This window comes from Macrobrachium nipponense, chromosome 16 (genome assembly GCF_015104395.2).
Source record: "Macrobrachium nipponense isolate FS-2020 chromosome 16, ASM1510439v2, whole genome shotgun sequence".
Lineage (NCBI taxonomy): Eukaryota > Metazoa > Arthropoda > Malacostraca > Decapoda > Palaemonidae > Macrobrachium > Macrobrachium nipponense.
The window spans coordinates 23,457,373-23,480,206 of NC_087209.1; the positions used below are offsets into that span (position 1 = coordinate 23,457,373).

At 35.6% G+C, this 22,834-nt stretch overlaps 1 protein-coding gene across 1 annotated transcript in view; it reads left to right on the forward strand.

The window, feature by feature from the left end:
* The window catches only part of LOC135195289 (basic proline-rich protein-like), a 123,543-nt gene extending 101,013 nt beyond the window's left edge, over window positions 1–22,530 (forward strand). The window contains exon 5 of the mRNA XM_064221547.1: window positions 22,423–22,530. Within this exon, the coding sequence (XP_064077617.1) occupies window positions 22,423–22,530 (108 nt within the window). The remainder of the gene's footprint in view (window positions 1–22,422) is intronic.
* The last annotated feature ends 304 nt before the right edge of the window (window positions 22,531–22,834 follow it).

The window sequence follows — 22,834 nt, forward strand, 5'->3', positions numbered from 1 at the left end:
TCATCAGTCTTGGAATAGAAATTTATTCTTTTTAAAAAAAAAAATAAAAAAAAAAAAAAAAGTAAAATAAAATAAGGTACACTCCAAAAATATGAATTATTGAAAGAAGCTTATAAGTATTAAAAGACTACCTATCAGTTCAGAGAACAAGAGCAGAATGACTAGAAACGTGAGGACCGACCGAACTACACTTCAGGCCAACGAAAGGGGAGTGGCAGAGACGTAATTGTTTAAATTAGGTGATAGGTGTTTAATGTAAAGTGACTCAAGTGTTGTTAGAAAGGATGCTTGGGTTGTTGAGGTAAGGATAGAAAAATGTGTTTTTTCCATAGGAATCTTGCATTTTGAGGTATGTGTTCGAATACTCGAGAGTTCGGGATTCGATATCCTGGATCCCGTCCTATAGCTGAGTCCCATGTGACTATAATATGTGTGTGTGTGTCTGTGAGTCTGTGTAAAATTTCAAGCCTTTTTAATTAGGGTCCCGCGTTCACACCTCAGGCCCTTTTATTACCTATCGGCGCTTTCTGTAAACTCCTTATAGCGGGCACCTACTTTTTAAATAACTGCCTCTTGTAAACATTTAAAGTAATCCATTTATTGTCAGAAACTAAGATACACATGAAGCAGAAACTTAACTTGAAAACCTTGAATCTAGATTTGCGTGTCGATACGACATTAATGACACTAAAAGCTACAAGCCCTTCGTTGTGTTAGGTTAGGTCTTTTATTCAAATCTTTGTGAAGCGGTGTCGGGAAAGTTCGGACTATTTCTTGAGTTATGTATAAATGTTTCTTTCTCTTTTGTTGTATCTTATTTCTTTGGTTGCACAGGTGAAATGCGCGGAACAGTGATGTGTGTAAAAAAAAATAATCTTTCCTCACTGTTATATCTATCGTTGACCATAAGTGATTTAGTACCAAACGGATGCTATATAACTGTGAAGTATGGGGAAATGTTTAGCTTGTCAAGTCTAAAATCATTACAATTTTATTGAAATAGTATGCAGATCTTTACCTGTAGATTCCGGTGCACGGGCGAAAGTTTGTCCATATTCAGATTTCTTAGTTTCTTTGCCCTAAAATTATCAGCAAGGCTTTGTATGCGTTTCTGGCAGCAGCATTATTGCAGTCTGACCGTGAGCCTCTTTTGCTGCTACGTGGTATCTACATACATGAACTTTAGTATTTTTTTTTTTTTTTTTTGCTGAGTAATGTGTGAATACATACAACACACACCAAAGAGGAGAATAGCTATAGATATTAAGCGTTGGACATTTTGGCAGTAGCCTAATAGCTAAGTTAATGAATAGCTAGTCTGTTGATAACTGCATAAAAAGCAGCAGAGGTGTGTTAAAGGAGTTACATATTCTAGGATAATCAAAGCATCGAATCTTTGTTCTGAAGTAATAGAATGTGAAACATAACCAGATTCTTACGATTGCACAATGTTCCAGGTCACAGTTTGATTCATTTGTAAAAAGAATTGAAGAGAGAGAGAGAGAGAGAGAGAGAGAGAGAGAGAGAGAGAGAGAGAGAGAGAGAGAGAGAGAAGTGGGGGGGCGGTTGTTGTCTGTTTTGTTCAAAGTGAAGTTTAGGTGTAAAATCATAACTTTTGATAAGCTGAGCGTCGGAGCGAGAGGAGTTGACATATGCAGATCGAGTTTTGGAAAGATGGCCTGTAGTATGATTGAAGAATGAAGGAAATGTTCTAAGCTTTGTAAAGGATTTTTAAATTATACACGAACTCGCAACATTTTTTTATTATTGTGGACCCCTTAAAACATTATCTATACTCTCGCGATAGAGAGATTTTCCCAAATGAGGAAATATCTCAGGTACAGTGCTTTCCTTTACATTATCTGGGAAGATGAAGGACAGGAATTGCTAAGGGAAAGTATATATATATATATATATATATATATATATATATATATATATATATATATATATATATGAACAACAATGAAGTAAAAATATATTACAGTTTTTTCACGGAAAAATAAGAATAATTAAAATAAGTAAGTAATGGCAGGGATGAAGTAATGCCTGTTAAGCTGATTAAAATTTATTTTACTAATTTCTAAAATTCCAGCTGTAAAGATAACTCTGCTGATTACGCGAAGCAAATGAAGTGTAAGGAAACGATCTAAGAGAATTTATGGAGGAAAGAACGACAAAAAAAAAAAAGAACAGAGACAAAGGCAACATTTCCCCCCTCTTGAGATGGAAGATTGTATTTCTTATGACGTTGCAGAATAATTATTGTATCTCTGACTCAATAAAAATGAGACCAGTATTTTTCAGTTCACGTTCCTCCTGCCAACCTTTGCAAAAACTCTCTCTCTCTCTCTCTCTCTCTCTCTCTCTCTCTCTCTCTCTCTCTCTCTCTCTCTCTCTCTCTGAGCTGATGTTGACCATTGCTTTATTGCTAGGAGCTGCATCGACTTGTATGCCTAAAGTTATTTACAGTGGTCATTATTATATTTTTATTATCATATTTTTCTTAATTATAATAAAAGTTATTTTATATGTTTACGAATTTGAATTAATATCGCCACAATAAACCAAACGCATTACACGACAACCAATACTTTAGCAGAGACAAGCGATACCATTGACAGGAAACGCAGGAAAATTCAAAATGAATAAGTTTTATTGCAGGAAAAGATTTTCCTTTTTCATATACTCCAATTATAGGATTATGTTGCTATTGTTGTAGAGCGAAATGGAAAGCCAAAATAAAAGGCTGGGAAAGCGGAGATTCGAGCAAAAAGTCTTGGAAGGAGGAGGAGGAGGGGAGGAGGAGGAGGAGCGGAGGAGGGGAGGAGGGAAAAAAGCAGGAGGAGGAGGAGGTAGGAGGAACCTGAACTAAAGGTTAATTTGTTTTTCTCCTTTAAAAAGAAATATCTGAACTTATGAGAAAAGGAGAAAGAAATGGAGAAATAGGTCAGTTGCATTTTGTTGGAATCGTTTGAGAAAATATAATGATTATTTTTCGTTATTATAAGAATATATAGGTTTTTTTGAGATTCATTATATATATATATATATATATATATATATATATATATATATATATATATATATTTATATAGTGTGTAAAAGAGAGAGAGAGAGAGAGAGAGAGAGAGAGAGAGAGAGAGAGAGAGAGAGTGACGAACCGAAGCGAAAAGGGATGGTCAATACAAAATCTGCAAAAGAAACTAAACTGCTTATCAGTTATGTTTATATAATGAAAGAACGCTCGGCGCCGAAACAAGAGATGGAAATTATGGAAATGGCGAGGGAAGAGAGGAACCCAGCAATGTAATTCTGAAAGGGGAATACTAAATGAGGTAAGGGTAAATGGTGTATAAACATGCGTAAGGAGAGGGGAATTCCCAAATAGGATAGGGAAAAAAATTCCATTGTAAACACAAAGTTGCTTGAGAGAGAGAGAGAGAGAGAGAGAGAGAGAGAGAGAGAGAGAGATTACGATAAACTTATTTCTACGTTATCGATGCACTTCCAGTTAGCAATTAAGTCACTGACAGTATAGTCGGAGGTTTTATCACTTAATTAATATAGTAGAGGTCATTGGAGATGTCTTTGTCGTGGAAGAAACATTGGGGACTCAGAAGGATTCCGGAATTTAATTCCTACACTTAACCTTGGATCGAGAACTTACATTTTACGGAATACATAGATATAACTGAATATCTTTAAATCATGTGTCCATGAACGGTCTTGTTTCTATTGTGCACTGAAATGTCTGTAATTGTAGTTGATCATGCGTATGCATTTTTTGTTCTTAGTAAGTGGATTTTCCCCCCATTTGTTATTATTTACACGCTTATTTTAAATGAGTCCATGTTTCACATTCCTTGTCCACGTATTTTGCCACAAAATTTTGAACCGCGTCGACGCGAAGGCTAATGCCAAATTCCTCGAAAGAACAAAACTCAAATCCCATTTACAAACTATGAATAATAGATAGTGCGAGATAATTCTCTCTCTCTCTCTCTCTCTCTCTCTCTCTCTCTCTCTCTCTCTCTCTCTCTCTCTCTCTCTCATTTCATGTTTAGTGTGCGTGCTCTGCTATGTACTTTGTTATGGGATTTGTATCTGATGAAGTTTGCTATCTGCATTTCCTGTCAGCATTGCCTTAAAAACTATTACATTAGAGCTTCTCATTAAAATTTGATATTTTGTTTTGTTAACTTCAAGTGACTGGTCATCTAATTAGATAATGGGAAGAGCGTTCCACACTGAGGCAAATATAATTTGTAAATCTTGGAGAATATTGCAAACTTATTCCCCAGTGTAAGAGAAGACCTCAAAGAGAATTGATTATTATGCAAAGAAATTAACCTATGATGTTTGTACCTTTTTATGTATGCCTGTAAAACAAAGTACGACCCAATCACCGAAAAAGCTGCCTTTTTTTATTAGATTGATCGTATGAAAAAAAAACTAGTGAGGACAAAGAAAATAATAAAATTTTTGTTTTCCGATGGTGTGAAGACTAGGATGCAATGGCTTCTACATGCAAAACAAACACTCGAGATTACTTTATTATGTGAAGGAAATAAAACAAAAAGTGGGCTTAATTTCAAGAGATGGTACTTACCCGCCTGTTTGAAAAGAGAAGGTTATAGAAACAGCTGGGGAGGAGCAAAGCTGGAATAAATGAATGTGTTCACATATATATAGTTCTCTTTCGGGAGAATTGGCATTTGGTTTAAGGGGTGAATGCAAGACCATAATTCGGAGGATTTTCAGTTTTTGCAGCGCCCCTTCCACATACCACCCAGTCTCTGGCCCACTTACCTACATCCTGCAAGACGTCCTGATGCATATCCTTTATCCAAGATATCCCAGGGACAATTTCATCCTCAGGGACTTACGCGGATTACCGGAATTTGAGGGGAACCCGAAATTTGATGGTCTCGATTGCAGCCGAATATTTTCTCTCTTGGAAAATGGGTTAACGTTGTAAAGCTTCTTTCTACTTTTGCTTCTGCTGCTCTGGCTGCTCTCAGCAGTTTCTGTTATGAAATGTAATTAAAAATAATTTGATTTGTCCTCAACTATCTGTGTATCCATTGCGTGCATCATGAATACAAGGTCCAGAGAATATCATGCGTGCAAGTGTATTTTGTATGCATGAATACACATGCAAACCTATAGTAACCAAAGAAACGGGGTAGAGACTAGTAGGCATTGTTGCAGGTTTCAGTTGATCAATTAGTAATTGTCAATTCCAGTTGCACAAAGACAGCAGAAGTTTGCCTTTTACGTGGTTGTCGATAACCTGGATGACTATTGCACATGGCCATTTTGTCTTATTTAAAATGCGAGAATTAATCGGAGATTAGGAAGCTGCTCCTTGGTTGATAGAGATATTAGATCTTAACATTCTTGTTTATCATTTAGATGAAATTAATATAATATAAAAAACACAGATTTTAGCGTAAATAAATTGTACCAGGATAAGGTAACCTACAAAGAAGGCCAATGCTGCTCAGAGGAGAGAGTTCCATTTTGGGGATGGTTTCGTGTGGGAGGCTGCTTTATAAGAAAGAGAGAGAGAGAGAGAGAGAGAGAGAGAGAGAGAGAGAGAGAGAGGAGAGAGAGGTTTAGCTCCGTGAAACAGTGCCAGAAAAGGAATCTTCCTCGAGATTAATGACGAAGCCACTTTGTGCCGACATTTGGACGAGAGCTCGGTCTAAGGGTTGCATAATATAACCGAACCTTTACCCTGATTTGACTGTTGAGTTCATTTTGTTTTATCTGAGCAGTTGGCAGTTGAATGAATATGGTTCGTGTATCCTTTTCGTACCCAATGTACAGTCACTCATATAAGTTCATGGATATTCGGGTGTTTTGGAGAGAGATTTCCATTTCACCCCTTTCTGGATGACAGGTGTCTGGGAGTGCAAAAATGACTCTGCTGTAGAAAGTTTCGGTGTGCGCTCCTCTTACGTCACTATACAGACCCGTCGTCCAGAAAGGGGTTGGATGGAATTCAGCTTTTTGCCCGGAGACATTCATGAACTTATATGAGTGACTAATAGACTATACCTTCCAGTGTGGAAGGAAACCTATCAATTCTGAGGCTTTATTTCAAAAGTTACTTTTGCGAAGAGAAATTCCATCCCAGCGGCGTCCTTTCCCTGCGAAAGGACGTTTGTTACGGAGATCCCATCCAGGATTATTATACTTTAACTTTGTTTATGGAACATGAGGAAACTTAGTACCAAAAGACCCTTGAGAATTTCAGCATCTGGAAAGTTTGTGTCGTATGTTTTAAAATAGAACCGACATATCCTTATCTTTTTTTTTTCGTTAGATTTCATAATTCCTTAAATGATGATAATTTTTTCTACGTTGATTCCACGTTTTTTAAAATACCAATTATTCCCACATATTAATCTGAATGCTATTTTCTTATTTAACGACACATTTATGTTTCTATCCAGTTCCATTTATGCATGGTAATTTTGTTTGCGTTGATGTGCATGTATTCTCTACTTGTTCTTATAACAACCCAACCATATTTTCAGACCTGGACTCTAGTAACATTAAAGTTATATGGGTAATGGACATTGGATTTTAAATGTCTCTATGCAATCACCAAAATTGGAAGTAAACACGGGAAGGACAAAAGTGAACGTGGCAGTATATTGATAGAAACGTCTACGTGACCTTATGGGACCATCTTAATCAATGGAAGGAATGAGTACTCTCCTCAACCTATATTATAGATATTCTAGTGAATATTTAAGGGTGCTTCAAGCTGTCTACTTAGTCAATAGTAGTAGGTTAAATATCGAACTGGTGGACAGTTCTCCCATGCACAATAGCTCAAGTAATAGTTGCGTGTGAGGTTATCGGTTTTATCGTACAAAAAGTATTATGGATTACATCGCCTGCAAAGGGTAGAGGCCCTGACTGAATTGAGCCCCAATAGGGAATAAGATACACATATTGACCCTCCATTTTTTGTTTTCATTTCCTTATTTACTTAACTAGGGTGACAGATAAACGCCAACGGGAAATGAGTTATAACTATTGATCCTCCATTTTCTTTTCATTTCCTTATTCATTTAACTAGGGTAACAGATGAACGCCAACGGGAACTGTGTTATAACTATTGACCCCCCATTTTTTTTAATTTCCTTATTTACTTAACTAGAGTGACAGATAAACGCCAACGGGAAATGATTTATAACTATTGATCCTCCATTTTCTTTTCATTTCCTTATTTACTTAACTAGGGTGACAGTAAACGCCAACGGGAAATGAGTTATAACTATTGATCCTCCATTTTCTTTTCATTTCCTTATTTACTTAACTTGAGTGACAGATAAACGCCAACGGGAAATGAGTTATAACTATTGATCCTCCATTTTCTTTTCATTTCCTTATTCATTTAACTAGGGTAACAGATGAACGCCAACGGGAAATGTGTTATAACTATTGACCCCCCATTTTTTTTAATTTCCTTATTTACTTAACTAGAGTGACAGATAAACGCCAACGGGAAATGATTTATAACTATTGATCCTCCATTTTCTTTTCATTTCCTTATTTACTTAACTAGGGTGACAGATAAGCGCCAACGGGAAATGAGTTATAACTATTGATCCTCCACTTTTTGTTTTCATTTCCTTATTTACTTAACTAGGGTGACAGATAAACGCCAACGGGAAATGAGTTATAACTATTGATCCTCCATTTTCTTTTCATTTCCGTATTCATTTAACTAGGGTAACAGATGAACGCCAACAGGAAATGAGTTATAACTATTGATCCTCCATTTTCCCCCCATTTCTTTATTTACATAACTAAGGCGACAGAACGTGTATGCTAGCGTAGGCTGGTCCGCAAAACGGCATCCTCCCAAGAAGCATTTGAAAGAGTATTGATACTCATATGAAACAGCTGTTGAAATAGAGTAGAATATTAGAGGTTGTGTAAAGAAATATTAGAGAATATGCTGAAGTTTGCAGTTATATTCTTTAGCTAATACTAGAGTAAAATCGTTGGTTTCTTGATGTCAGAAGTATAAAGCACTTTAGAGACTTACCTGCATTTAGGAAAAACAAATTTTAAGATCACATCAATAAGTATAAATAAGACTATAGAAAATTCTACTGAATGGGGAAGATATATAAGGTTTTTCAATGATAGTTATGGTAGAATGCTACAAGCCTGCCCCATAGCCCTACAGCTGAAATCAACCTAGTTCAGAAAAGGAAATTGACAATTAAATAACAAAAATAACAAATTAATGAATAAAGAATGAAAGAATAACAAATTAATGAATAAAGAATGAAAGAATAACAAATTAATGAATAAAGAATGAAAGAATAACAATAACAAATAAAAAGAAATAAGATAAATGATAAATAAAGAGTAAAGTATCAAAGAAGCAACAAAGAAAAGAGGAAGAGAATAAGGACAAATACGATGAATAATAAAGCGAACCGAATAAAGGCGAGTAAGAAATATAACAGGAAGTGAGAATCATTTCAGGCTCTACCCAACAACAAAATCGTTTGTACTAAATTTACGCGTCAGAGGAATTTTAGGCTGGCATAGGTTTACGAATCGAGTTCAGTCATTGGAAAGATGAAATGTGTTAATGGTCTTCTCATGTTACGTTACTACCAAACTGCGTCTCCGCCAACGGCGAGTTAAATGTGATATTCCACATGACAGAAGAAAGGGATCTTCAATTATCACTGTGAGTGAGAATGGCAATGATACGAGACTTGCTTGGGATGTGTATTGCGAATCAAGGAATCTAGGAATCAGTAATTGAAGATGAACGTTTAAAAGTTTAGTTAGACAGATATCCTGTTTTCGTCTTAGTTTTTTTAAAGGTAACTGCAGCACTGCTAACTTTGGACATTTGCGGTGCATAAAAGTTCTCCAAGTCAATGTTTGTTCCTACTGTGCTACTAAAGATTTTGTGTAAATTTGACGGCTTGTTTCTGGTTTACTTACTTAAATAATAGAATTTTAGAACAATGGTACCATTCTGTTTTCAACATATCAGCCTTGTAATTCAGGAAGTGAAATACAAGGAAATTGTGATCCCAGGAAGCAGAGACCATTCTAAGGCCCAGAATAACTCTTTTGCCGCTATATCAGGAAGTTTTTATGTTAACATTGTAAAGTTAGTTTTCTCCATTGCATTGTCTTGAGGCCCGGATTCATTCATCCTTTATTTTAATATATTAATACCAGAATTGCCAAATACTGGTCAATAGAGATTTGCCAGCTGGTATAGTAGATTCACATCACCCGTGCATTCGATGTCTAGGCCAGTCCCTTACGATGCTCCTGATTGGTCGTTGATAAGCCAATCACAGGCTGGAAACTCTCAGTCTATCGAGAGAGTTCACATAGGCAGGATGTATGTCCCACCTCTCCTGAAAGACGTATCCCTCAGGAGAGGTGGAACATAGATCCTACCCATGTGACTCTCGAGAGAGACTGAGAGTTTCCAGCCCTGTGATTGGCTTATCACCAGCCAATCAGGATCGTTGTAAGAGACATCAAATGCACAGTCGATGTGAATCTACTATAATATAGCTTGGACATCGAAATGTTTTTGCTGAAACTGAGCAGTCACAGAGCGGAAATTCCTAATGGTATTATTTGCGCTTACACAATATCCTCAAAATGTGTTGTCAGACTGTACCTAAGTACGTTTATTTGTTTGAAGGCTTATTACTTTAACAGCTTACATTAACTTTTTTCCTCTATTTTAACTAGATAACTATGTAGTCACTCCAGCGGGATATCAGGGACCTCACTCTGAAACTTCGTTGTGATAACCTGTAAAGGATCGTGTTTTTTAAAGAGGTTTGCTGGCAATAGACTCTCAAAGCTGTCATTTCTTAAGTAGTGATTTGACTGACGTAGTTCATTTTCCTTTGCGGTAATTTCAGAATCAGAACAACTTAGGCCATTCAAATTCCAGAATCAGACAACGTCGTAGGCCATTCAAACTTCATGTTTGGGTACACCAATCTAGAGGTTCCCTTAAACCCAAGTGTATAAGTAAACTCGTAATTATTAAAGTATTCTACATTTTAAAAGTTCAAGTTGCCCTTGAAGAGTTTTACTTCATCATCATTGTCATTGCCTCTAACGCCTTGTGGCTCAAAAGGCCTCTGTAAAATCCCGCTGCTCGTGTCTTTCTTGTGCTCATCTCCAGCCTCCCTCCTAAGTTCCTATCTAACTCATCCGGCGCCCAAAGGAGCCCGACTAACACTATCACGTAGCTATTATTCTCCAAGGGTGTGTGTGTGAAGGACGTTTCCAAGCCATGTCCATCTCCCTCTCATCATTATTTGGTCTTTATAGGAACAATGTACATGAGAATTGTATCTGCAGTTTTGAAATGTAGACTTTTTTTTTTAATCTTTTACTTTCGTCTTATTGTTGAGACCACCGTTAGTACCTTGTTGACGAGTCACTTTGTGAATACGGAAACCCTGACGTCTTTAGATAATAATGGACTCAAAAATGATGTCCTATAGTTTAGGGAAAATGTGGTACAGAGGCAATTATGTGTGGTGTATGGCACGTGAAAGCCATTGGGATTATGAACGGTATTGTAAATGGAGAGAGAGAGAGAGAGAGAGAGAGAGAGGAAGAGAGAGAGAGAGAGAGAATGGTTAAAAAAAATAATAGTGAGGTAAGAGAGGAAGGATGCTAGTCACGGTCCGGTGATTATGGTGCTGCAGTGCTCTGGGATAGACCATCCACTGCCTGCTCCTCCTCCTCCTCCTATCCGCGTCCCCCTTCCCCCTCATCCCTCCCCCTCCCTCCACCACCACCCTTCCCCCCAGCACCACCGTGCACCCTTATCTCCCACGGTTCCCTACCTCTCGCGCTGCCCATGGACCATGATCTCTCAACTGTTCCTGACGCCAGTATCTCTTTATTGATTCATTCCCACCTTTGATTTCTCTCTGCCGGTTTGATCGTTCTTTTCAGTTTGGCACCACCCCACCCCTTTAACATTCGTTCTCTGTCCTGATTTATATTATTATTATATTATTATTATTTTATATTATTATTATAATTTTCATTAGTACTATTGAGTTCCGTTCTTCGCATACCATGATTATGGTTTTGTTGTTAAATCGAGGGTATTATTGTCGCTGCGTATAAAGTCTGCTATACAGCGATTTGAGTATATGTATGGTTTCCTCCGCCATGTTTAGTACTATAGTAAAATTCACATCAACCGTGCACCGATGTCTAGGTCAGTCCCTTACGACGCTCCTGATTGGCTGTTGATAAGCTAATTTCCTGCCCTGTGATTGGCTTATCAACAGCCTATCAGGAGAGTCGTAAGGGACTGGCCTAGACGTCAAATGCACGGTTGATGTGAATGTACTATAGCTCCTCGGAGTAGGTGACGCGTAGGTAGCAAAGCAAAGTAGCAACGTTTAATCAAAACAGAGACGAGACAGTTCTATTCTCTATCTATTCAGTTTTTGTGCTCCCGTTCTATCAAGGTAGCGCTTATCTTCACGTTAGTAATTCAAGTTGAACGTTTTAAAGGAAAGTTCATTTGTGTTTGATGATTCAAGTTTCACAATACCAAGAAAGAAGTTTTCTTATTTGTATTCTTAGCAGCAGTTTCCAATCTTGTCTTTGAACTCTATTCAAACATATTCCATTTTTGTTCCAGACCCTATTTTTATTGCGGTGAAATCCCTTTATTTATCTATTTTTTTAATATGTTTAGGTTTCCAGTATCTTCTAATATCCTTTTTGGGAACCGAATACTTCCGATATTTTGCTTGGGATGAAAGACATTGTAAGGCGAAACGGTATCCCGGCCCCTCACCCCCCATCCCGAAAACAGTCCTGGGTGGATCCACAAAGATAGAATTCTTACCCAAAATGCCAGTATTTTCTTTTTACGTATAATTTGAAATGTATAATATTTTACAACGCACACATGATCCATGCAAGTTCCCATGATAAGTAAGTCGAAAAATATCTTTTATTGTACTTTTTTAGAGATTAAAATGAACTTTTAGTCTCTCTCTCTCTCTCTCTCTCTCTCTCTCTCTCGCCTCTTCCTCTTCTCTCTCTCTCTCTTCTCTCTCTCTCTCTCCCAAACACACACACATACAATATGATATATGTATATATATATATATATAGATATATATATATATATCTATATCTATATATATATATATATATATATATATATATATATCTATAGATATATATATATATATATATTTTTTTATTTATTTATTTATTTTATATATATATATATATATATATAATATACATATTGTATCAGTTGATCCACAAAGATAGCAAAAAGGTAACTTATTGTTACCGAAGATATGAATAAGCAGTTCGATTATTTTTTTTTCTTTTACCAATTTCAGGATATATTTTAGACGTCTGTTTCGTCATCAATATCCGGTCGGAGGAGTCAGGCAGCTGAGAGTTCTTTTTCTAGTCTGGAAATTGTAGAACGTGATAAGAATTTGGTCGTCATTTTTTTTTTCAGCCTAAACCGCATCCCTAACGAGATGCGGGAATTTTTATTTATTTGTTTTTATTTCTTTTTGGGTAAGTTCTTGACTTTGTCAGAAACAAGTCAGGTATTATGAAAAGCAAGCGCCCGCAAGGAATTTTGCCTCTTAATTCGGAAACGGTCATCAGACTTGATTTTGTGCAATAAGCGCAAGAAAGAGAATGCTTTAGATAAATCTGAGTCATTTAATTTGGCGTGTGGTACTGCGTGTGTGTCGAAGCTTCTCCTTTTATTGTTTTGATCGGATTCTCTTTGCTGACTTCGGAACTTTCCTTTTAGATGCCCAGTAATAATTCAAGCTTATGACTAAGACAAGTCGCCTTTATTTGATAGTACACAGGCAGTCTGTTTTCTCTTCAATTTAAGTGTATGTTCTATTTGTAGAATTATGAACATTGAGATTCTTCTAAAGAGAGCATATTATCCCGAGGTTAGTAAAAGTAAGGAATTACAAGGCCATAATAGGTATTACTTCTGGGAACTCGGCTGGAAATGAATCACTTGAAACATGTTATTGTGTCCTTTCTGTGAAGTAAAAAAAAAAAAAAAAAAAAAAAAAAAAAAAAAAAAAAACAAAAAAAAAAAAAAAAAAAAAAAAAAAAAAAAAAAAAAAAAAACAAAAAAAAAAAAAAAAGAAAAAAAAAAGAAATGTCAGTTGAGAGGGAGTAAAAGTCAACTGGAGGAATAATTGAAGGAGTGTACACACCTTCGTTTTTTGTCACTTGCGTGGTGTTTGATTTAAGATTTGTTGACGATATTCAAGGTGATCAACGTATGATAATTTGTAAAGTGTTTTATTTGTATATTTCGTTCCGTATTGTTTGAACGCAATTACTCTTACTGAATCCTACATCTCCTTTTTTGTGCGATTAGGATTATGCTTATGTGTGCGTGTATGTGTACACGTGTAGCACGTATCCCTTCAACATTATGAGTTCCGCTGGACAAGTGAATGAAAGTCTTTGCATTTTTACAATATCCAGTATTTTCTTAGACATTTGTGGACTGTGATCGAAATTCCTGCCGGGAAAACCTGACATTTTTAATTTCCATACATTACCGTCGGTATCGCGTTGAAGCAAACCTCAAACCGGGGCTGTGGGAAGCGCGCTCGTGTATTCCGACGCGTTTTGAAAGCAATTAAGAGAGATTGCTTTTCGTGGTTTTCTCTCCGGAAAGAATTTGAACTAATTCGCAAGCAACTTTCGTCTTTAAAATATCCTGACCATATAATTGAAAGCAAAGCAATTCACAAAGCTAACGTAATTTTCTAGCCGACCCCTAAAGACAAGACCAGAGATACACCCAACAATAACAAAATAATAATTCCCCACCTGGACACGATTAAGAGAATAACCAACCCCCTCGGAAAATTGAACCCTTTTGTATTTACTTACCCAAACACCTTAGCCAAATCCCTGATTAACGTCCAACAAAAGACATCTCCAAAGGACTGCTGGGGTATACGAAATCCCATGCCAGGACGTGACCAATCTTTCATCGGATTTACAGGTAAATCCTTCCCCAGAGATTAATACAACACAAACGGTCAGTTAGGTATGGACAACAGAACTCGGCTATTTTCAACCATATAAATGAACATAACCATAGAATAAACTGGAATTTGTCACGTGTAATTTATAGCAGCAACTGCCGGCTACAAGAGTCAAATGATGGAATCGGCCTTAATAAAAGAGAGGCAGGTAATGAACATCTCAAAAGGAGGATGGATTTCGGACACGATCGACAAACGTCTTCATTCAACCAACCCTTAAGAAGATTAGAGGAAGATTATCAGCGGGGGTGACTTAAAATGGCTTGTTTGTGGATGGACCTCTTGGTATAAATACCACCTTTTCTGTGAACTTTTCTCATTCATCTACCTGAAGAGGGAGACAGCAGTCTCTGAAATATAGTACTTTTTCTCTATTTTGTGGTGTTTTTATGGGCTTCTTTTATTAGATATATAATATATATATCTATATATATATATCATATATATATATATATATATATATATATATTTCGTGATTAAGTTATTCATATATAAATATATATATATATTATATATTTATATATATACGTATGTATTATATATATGTATATGTGTGTATATATATATATATATATATATATATATATATATATATATATATATATATATATATATGTTGTGTGCTTATGTGCGAGGGTGGTCGGGAGTGCGTGTGCGCACGTATGTATGTGTATGAAAAACCACATGTACGACTATACATATACATACACACACACACACACACCTGTGTATACTGATAAGAAATTAAATATTGAATCATAAAAGACTTGAAATCATAGCATATTTTTCTATATATATAATTTTCTAAACGGCACCTGTTGAGGGCTTCCATTTGTATGGGAGTCTTTCATTGGCAGTCGATGCCAAGTGTGGTGCCAAATGATCCCCCATTTACTTGCTAGTCATGCTGACGTGGACAGATCTTTTCATTATTTATTTCCAAAAGGAAAATAATATGCCATAAAAGTGATAATTCTACCCGATTCACTAATTGTTGCGTCTTTCCCCCTCCTTCTGTTATCTCTCTCTCTCTCTCTCTCTCTCTCTCTCTCTCTCTCATATCTTGGTCATCGCCTCCAATTGCCGTATATCGCAAGGAGCCTTTGTGAAAATTCCGCCTTTTATGTCTTTTCTGTGCTTTATCTTCCACAAATCTCCTCTCATCTGCAGCTCCCTTCTCATAGTTCTCATTCCAGTAGGTTCGGATCCTCCAATTACACTGGTGCCAAAATGAGTCCAGCCGACAGTATCACATAATTTTCTCCAAGGGACTGGCAGAGGGACATGTCCAAGTCATCTCCATGTCCATTTCTTACATTTCTCATCTACACACGGAACTAGCGTAATTTTTATTGCTGTATAATATCTGATATTATGCTGTTGTCATCTGCAACCAATTCGAAGTCTGCCACTGTAAAACTATACTCTGTTTTTTTTCCATCTGTCCATCCGCCTGTGGTGGTCGCGCATGGTAACACTGCGTCCCGGGCTTTAAATAGTTACGCTATGTGTAAGTTTTAGGTAAATTAAAGGATATCTGGGTGTATATTTGCAACTGAAAAGTGTTTTAGTAATTTACTGTATGCCAATTACACCATTAATATTCGAAATAGGATATTATTTAAACCCCGGGATGCAGTGTTACCATGTGCAAACACCACAGGCGGATGGACAGATAAAAAAAAAAACGTAGTATATTGAGTTAGTCGCTTTTTGGAAATACCCTAACCGCTAACCAGCTCACCCAAGTTCCAGGGGAACCGTGGTTCCTTCAAGAACATATTTCTAAATCAAACAACCCATTGTTGAAAGGGATGGAATTTCATCGTCTTCATCAACATATTCAAGTTTATCTACACTTCAGTGTAAAACAAGATTTTCGCTTACTCGTGGAGTAAGCCTACAAACTACTTTGTTGTTATTTTTGTTTGGGGGTTAGGAAAGATCTATGGAAGAGCCTAAAAAAAATCTGAAAAAGTTGTTTTGCTTTGAGTTAAAGATAAAGGAATTTTAAGATAGGATATTTATGATTCATTTATTAGAATGGAAATGTAAAAAAATAAATAATGTGCATGTTAAACAATACAGAAAAATTATTCCTAATAAAGTATAGCGTATCTGTTTTTTTAATTTTCGTTGGTGAAACAACGCTCTATTTGACTGTAGATTTGAAATAAGCGAAGGTATCTTAAAGTACGCCGTATATAATAGGTAGTTGTTGAGTACATAATGGGCGATAGGGTGCTAATTACTCCCTCATGAGCAAGGCGTGATCCGACCTGCAGCTTACTCAAGACGCACGTAAGATTTTCCCCTCATGCATAAGTTGTGAACATTACATTCCTAACTTTTAACTTAAATTAAACGTGCTAAAATCTACGGTCAAATAGAGCCTTGTTTCACCAACGAAAATAAACAAATAAATACGCTATTCTTTATTAGAAATAATTTTTCTGTACTGTTTAACATGCGCATTATTTATTTTTCACATTTTCATTCTAATAAATAAATCATAAATATCCTATCTTAAAATTCCTTTGTCTTAACTCGACGCAAAACACCTTTACCAGACTTTTTTTTAAGCTCTTCCATAGACCTTTCCTACCCCTCCAACAAGAACAACAACAAGAATAACAACAAAGTAGTTTGTAGGCTTACTCCCCAAGTAAGCGAAAATCTTGTTTTACACTGAAGTGTAGATAAACTTGAATATGTTGATGAAGACGATGAAATTCCATCCCTTCCCACACCCCATAAAATAGAGTGTTAAGACCGTAACAGACGATTTAATGCCTTGATAGAAGAGACTTTATGGAGTAAGGGAAGAGGAAGTGAAAGAGAGAGAGAGAGAGAGAGAGAGAGAGAGAGCACTCCATTTCATTAGATCCACAAGAGGTTTAGGGTTTAAGGTCAACGAGATCGTCAATGTTCGTTGTAAGTGGGCGAGGATCGAGGATCTGGTTTACAAAGAGCAAGGAAGGACCCGTGTCTGAGAGTGTCATTCACCGACTAAAACGTTGCAGATTTGGGTGAAAAAAATTTTCAATACGCTTTGATGTTCGTTTAAAGCGACCTTTGACGTTCTACCAAAATGGGCTGGGAGACGAACTTGCTGGTACCTGCTTTTAAGCTTTTATTTCATTCGTATCTGAAGTCTTCTTCACTTTAAACAGTACTCTCTTATTGCCGTTTGTATGGTGTTTTTACGTTGCATGGAACCAGTGGTTATTCAGCAATGGGACCAACGGCTTTACGTGACTTCCGAACCACGTCGAGAGTGAACTTCTATCACCAGATATACACATCTATAGCCCTCAGTGGAATGCCCGAGAATCGAAGTGGGCAACGTGACAAGCAGCAGGTGATTGAATGGTCGGAGGGATCTGGTGCTGGGTACGGGACAGCTTTGGGAAGGATTATTAGCCATGGCGGAAGTTTGCCGTCTGTGAAATTTTCTATTTTCAGATCTGGTTTTGAGGCGACTGATCATCTTTTCATCATTTCTTGTCAGTTGGCAAGAGATTTATTCATACGTGCTCAAAAATATTATATCAGTATTTTATTGGTTAATAGTATATTAGGAGATGCGTCTTAGTTTTGTTTTATTTGTTTATTTTTTTTATCGATGAAACCGTCCGATGTTTGAAGATACCCTATCTGAGAGAACAGTTATGAAACATGAATTAGGGTCTTCTGTTTGCATAGTGGGCTTCATAGAACCTAATTGAGGGGGATTAAATTATTGTAACATTGTCGTTCGTCTGCACCTTAATTGACTTCGTATCCAATAATTAATTGCCATTAGTAAATCCTTCCCTGCATTCAAATGCTGGTTTTCGTCATTCATTTAAAGTCCCGCAATATAATGGTTCGTTTACAAATGAGGATGCTAGCCCTGGTACGACCACTAGAGTCGTCCAAGTATCAGGTACGTAATTTTTTGCCTAGGTCAACGGTGTGGCAAAGGGGGTTTTAATGGGTTTCGCTTAACGTCCCGGTATTGTTCAGAAGTCGAAGTTGGAGCAGCTTGTATGGGGGCGTGGGATGCTGCCGAAATATTATTATATATATTATATATATATATATTATATATATATATATATATTATATATATATAATATATATCTATATATATATATATATATATATATAATATATTGTATAATATATATATATATATATATATAAATATATATATATATATATACATATATATTATTCATATAATAATATAGATAATTATCTAATTCTGGAACCTAAGATGTATATTTGTGTGTTTGTATATCTAGTATATGCAACTAAAACATATATATGCTGTACTTGTCCCCAATTTATATTCTAATTTTGAATGACAATGCCGGTTCATTAGGCCTTCCTCCTACAATCTTTTAGAATCACAAACGTCGTGGAAATCCTTTTGGGATTGATGGCCCTCACTTAGTTTCGTTAACAAACATAAAACTATTAACTCTATTACACTTCTAGTATAAACATTTAAAAGTAAGATAAATGGTAGATAAGAGAGCGGAGTGCGGTGTGTAGGAAGTGCGATAGAATTGCAGTGGGAGCTAATCCACATATTTTTAGGTGAGCTGAATGCAAATAAATGTTGTATATTCGTCACTTATGGGGTTTTAAGTCTCATTAGTTAGGTTCATATTCACATGTAACATGAACCAACTCCAACTAAATGTTTCGCACTGTTCTGATCAAAGCCAGGCGATTGTCGCTACGTATTTATCTCATCTCATGTCAACTAGAGGGTGGCCTCTTTCATTACACCAGTGGTGTAACGATAATTTGTTGCCCATAATAAAACTCATATTTTACGGTGGGATTAAGCAATTGGATATTTATGAAGATTTGATAGAAAGGCTTGATCATTACAAATAGTATTCAGAAAATTAAGCGTATCCATATCGGCTGTGATAAATAATTCTTACTAATGTCAATTCTGCAGTGAACTTTGGAACATTGGCATGCTTCGTGACAGTACAGTTAGGATGTGGGTCCTACGATCGTTTCGTTACATCTATAAGTCGATACGGTCCACACAAAGGTAGTTCGATACAACTCCGAATGGTCGTGTGCATTATTGTGATTTGGTAAAATAAATTAAAAATAGTTCCGTAAAGGAAAGAATACGGACCTCTCTAAGAAAAAGAAAGCATGGGAAGGCTTTTCTAATGTGGGAAGGTGACACGACATAAATTTAGCGAGAACTTATGTTAGCGCTTATTTACCTTAATTTTAGTAAACATTTACTTAAACGAGGTTTACATGGAGTGCAAAAAGAAACGCATTGAAATAGAATTATAATACATATTTTAAAAGGCAAGAGGAGTGTATGCTCATTACTACAAGCTGCTTTGAATCAGCCAGCGAGAAGTAAATGAAGTCTTTTTCCTTCTCATATAGATTCAGAGCTTGCTGAGATAAGTTTATCAGAAAAGTGTGAGGAAATCAACAAGCTAAGAGGTCACTGTAGCTCTTAATAATACTTGTGTGTCAGGGTTAGAGTGGCCACATGTGTATATAGATATAATCGATATATATATATATATATATATATATATATATAGTTACTAGTATATGTATGAGATGTATGTATATATATATATATATATATATTATATATATATATATATATATATTATAATATAATATATTATATTATATAGTATATATATATATTATCATTGTATATATATAAAAGAAATATTATATATAGATATATATATATATAAGATTCATATATATATATTACTATATATATATATATATATATGATATATATATATATATATATATAGATATATACCACCACACATACATACATACTATATACTAGTAATATAAGTGCGTATGAGTGATTATTATTCTGCATATTCAGATGTATTGTTTTTGGAATGGATTACTTTTATTATTCCGAGGGTAAATGCAAATATCAAACTGTTTGAAGAAGGGTAGCAAAAAGGAAGTTATTCAGATGAAAATTCTCAACTAACAAAAAAAAAAAAAAAAAAGACGCCGACTGTTCAGTTGTGAAAGTTTTCAGAAAATTCTTACTTAAACCTGCAATTAAGTACGTTCCTTTAACAAAGGCGTATTTTTAATGGGTCTCATCTCATTTGAGTTTTTTTTTTTTTTTTTTTTTTTTTTTTTTTTTTTTTTTTTTGCAAACTCGAGGCAATTGACAACAAAAGGAAAAGGAATTTTTAAGGTAAATTCTTACTTAGATGACCCAGTAACGCGAATTTGAAATACCGTTCATACTTTTCTAATACTCTTAGGCTTACGTCTATCTAATTCCAATCGTTTAATAGATAATGTCCTTTTTCTTAAGTTTTGCTGTTTCAGTAACTCCATATCCTCGACAGGGGAAGGTTATGTATGAGATTTTTGGAGTGTACAACAGGGACAGATAAATGCCAATTAATAAATCCAAGCTATAATGAAAAGGCTCGTGGATGTTTGAAAGATTCAGATTTTAGACTTTTAAATTGTTTTTATCGAAACGAAACTTAGGTATATAAGAACGACTTGATGTGGTATTGATTCGACTTTATAAAGGTATCGAAACTGCCTTAATGTGGCTACTCAATAGCAGCTGTTGGCTATGGAACGGGAATCACTATTAACCCATAAAAAATTATGGACCTGTTCATTGGAGTTGTTGCTGTTGGTTTCTTTGTTATTTTTCTTCCGTTTATAAAACAATAATTGACCTGATTCATTTGAGTTGTTGTGCTATGTTTCTTTGTTGTGTTTCTTCCGTTTATAAAAAAATTATGGGCCTGATTCATTGGCGTTGTTGTTCTATGTTTCTTTGTTGTTTATTCCGTTTATGAAAGAATTATGGACCTGATTCATTGGAGTTGTTGTTCTAGGTTTCTTTGTTGTGTTTCTTCCGTTTATAAAAATGATTATGGGCCTGATTCATTGGAGTTGTTGTTCTAGGTTTCTTTGTTGTTTTTCTTCCGTTTATTAAAAAAATATTGACCTGATTCATTGAGTTGTTACTGTAGGTTTCTTTGTTGTTTTTATTCCGTTTATTCTCGAAAGACCAGATTAATTTCTAGTTGCAAAGGAAATAAGTATCATTAGTGAGTTATTAACCGAACGTTACAAAAAACACACTTGATATATTACCATGCATATTTGATTGCTCTCTGTGGATCGTTCGGCAAATGAAATATTAATAACAGCATTAGTAAATTGTTACGCAAACATAAAAGTACAGCTGGAATATTACCATGTACAATGAATTGCTTGGTATAGATTTTACCTTTATTTACACCTGGTGAATAACGTTCAAGAGACCTTGTTACTGTACATTTAGAAATTGTACGTAATTCTGTTTGATGTTGGAGTGGACAGTCTAGTGGTCGAAAGGGGGAAGGGTACTCTTCGTTAAGATCCTTATTGCTATTGGTTGTTTGGGTTACTGTATCTGCTGTCGAGTACGTTTGTGATCAAAGGATTTTGTATGAGCAAGTATAGCTGGGGGCATTAAGTTGCAAACAAATTTGTCAACGAAAGTAGTTACAAGAACCATTTTGGTATCACGTGCAAGAAGACTTTGTTTCAAGGTGCAATTTATAACGATTATCTAACGTTTTTATGTGGAATTTATAAACGTTATCTAACGTTTATTGTGGAATTTTTGAAGATTACCTAACGTTTTTATGTGGAATTTATAAACGTTATCTAACGTTTATTGTGGAATTTATGAAGATTACCCAACGTTTTTATGTGGAATTTATAAACGTTATCGAACGTTTTGATGTGGAATTTGTATAAACTTTATCTAACGTTTAAATATGGACTTTATAAACGTTTTCTAACGTTTTATTGTGGAATTTAGAAACATTATCTAACGGTTCTTTCCTCCTTCTATGACGTTGAATTGGAATATGTATATAAAGAAAAATTAGGAAATCTCCGAAAGTTGGTATTCCAATTAGGATTCCGAAAATACCCGCCGAAAAATATTGACTTATACTGGCACCATTTTTCTTAATATAAGCGAGATACATTAATTGCAGTGATGCTTGTCATGGCTGCTGCCACATTATTTTTTTCTGATTGGGTTTTTTAGTTTTCTATAAAAGAAAATGATTAAGATGACTATTTCTCTATCCGTCCGCACTTTTTTCCGTCAGCCCTCCAATCTTAAAAACTACTGAGGCTAGAGGGCTGCAAATTGGTTTGTTGATCATCCACCCTCCAAGTATCAAACATGCCTAATTGCAGCCTTCTAGCCTCAGTAGTTTTCTTTTTATTTAAGGTTAAAGTTAGCCATAAAAGTGCGTCTGCCTCCTCGATAGGTGCCAACAATGCCAACAACACAGGCCACCACCGGGCCGTGGCTGAAAGTTTCATAGGCGGTGGTTGAGAGTTTTATAGAGCATTATACGTTGTACAGAAAACTCGACTGCGTGGAAGAAACTTTTGGCGGATTTTTTACTTTTTTTTTTTTTATAATTAGGAACTTTATATTTAAAGTTTAGAGCAATACAGGTGATGCATGATGTCCTCCAAGGATGTTCAAGCTTCGTGTGAGAGCAAAGTCACCGAGCTCCCCAAGAGATTCTATAACATGATTAAATATTCCAGAGAATGAAAGACCCAAAACTTTCCACAGTCGTAAAATAAGTTTCTCTTGTTGACATATTCTTCATTCTCGGATATTTTACTTT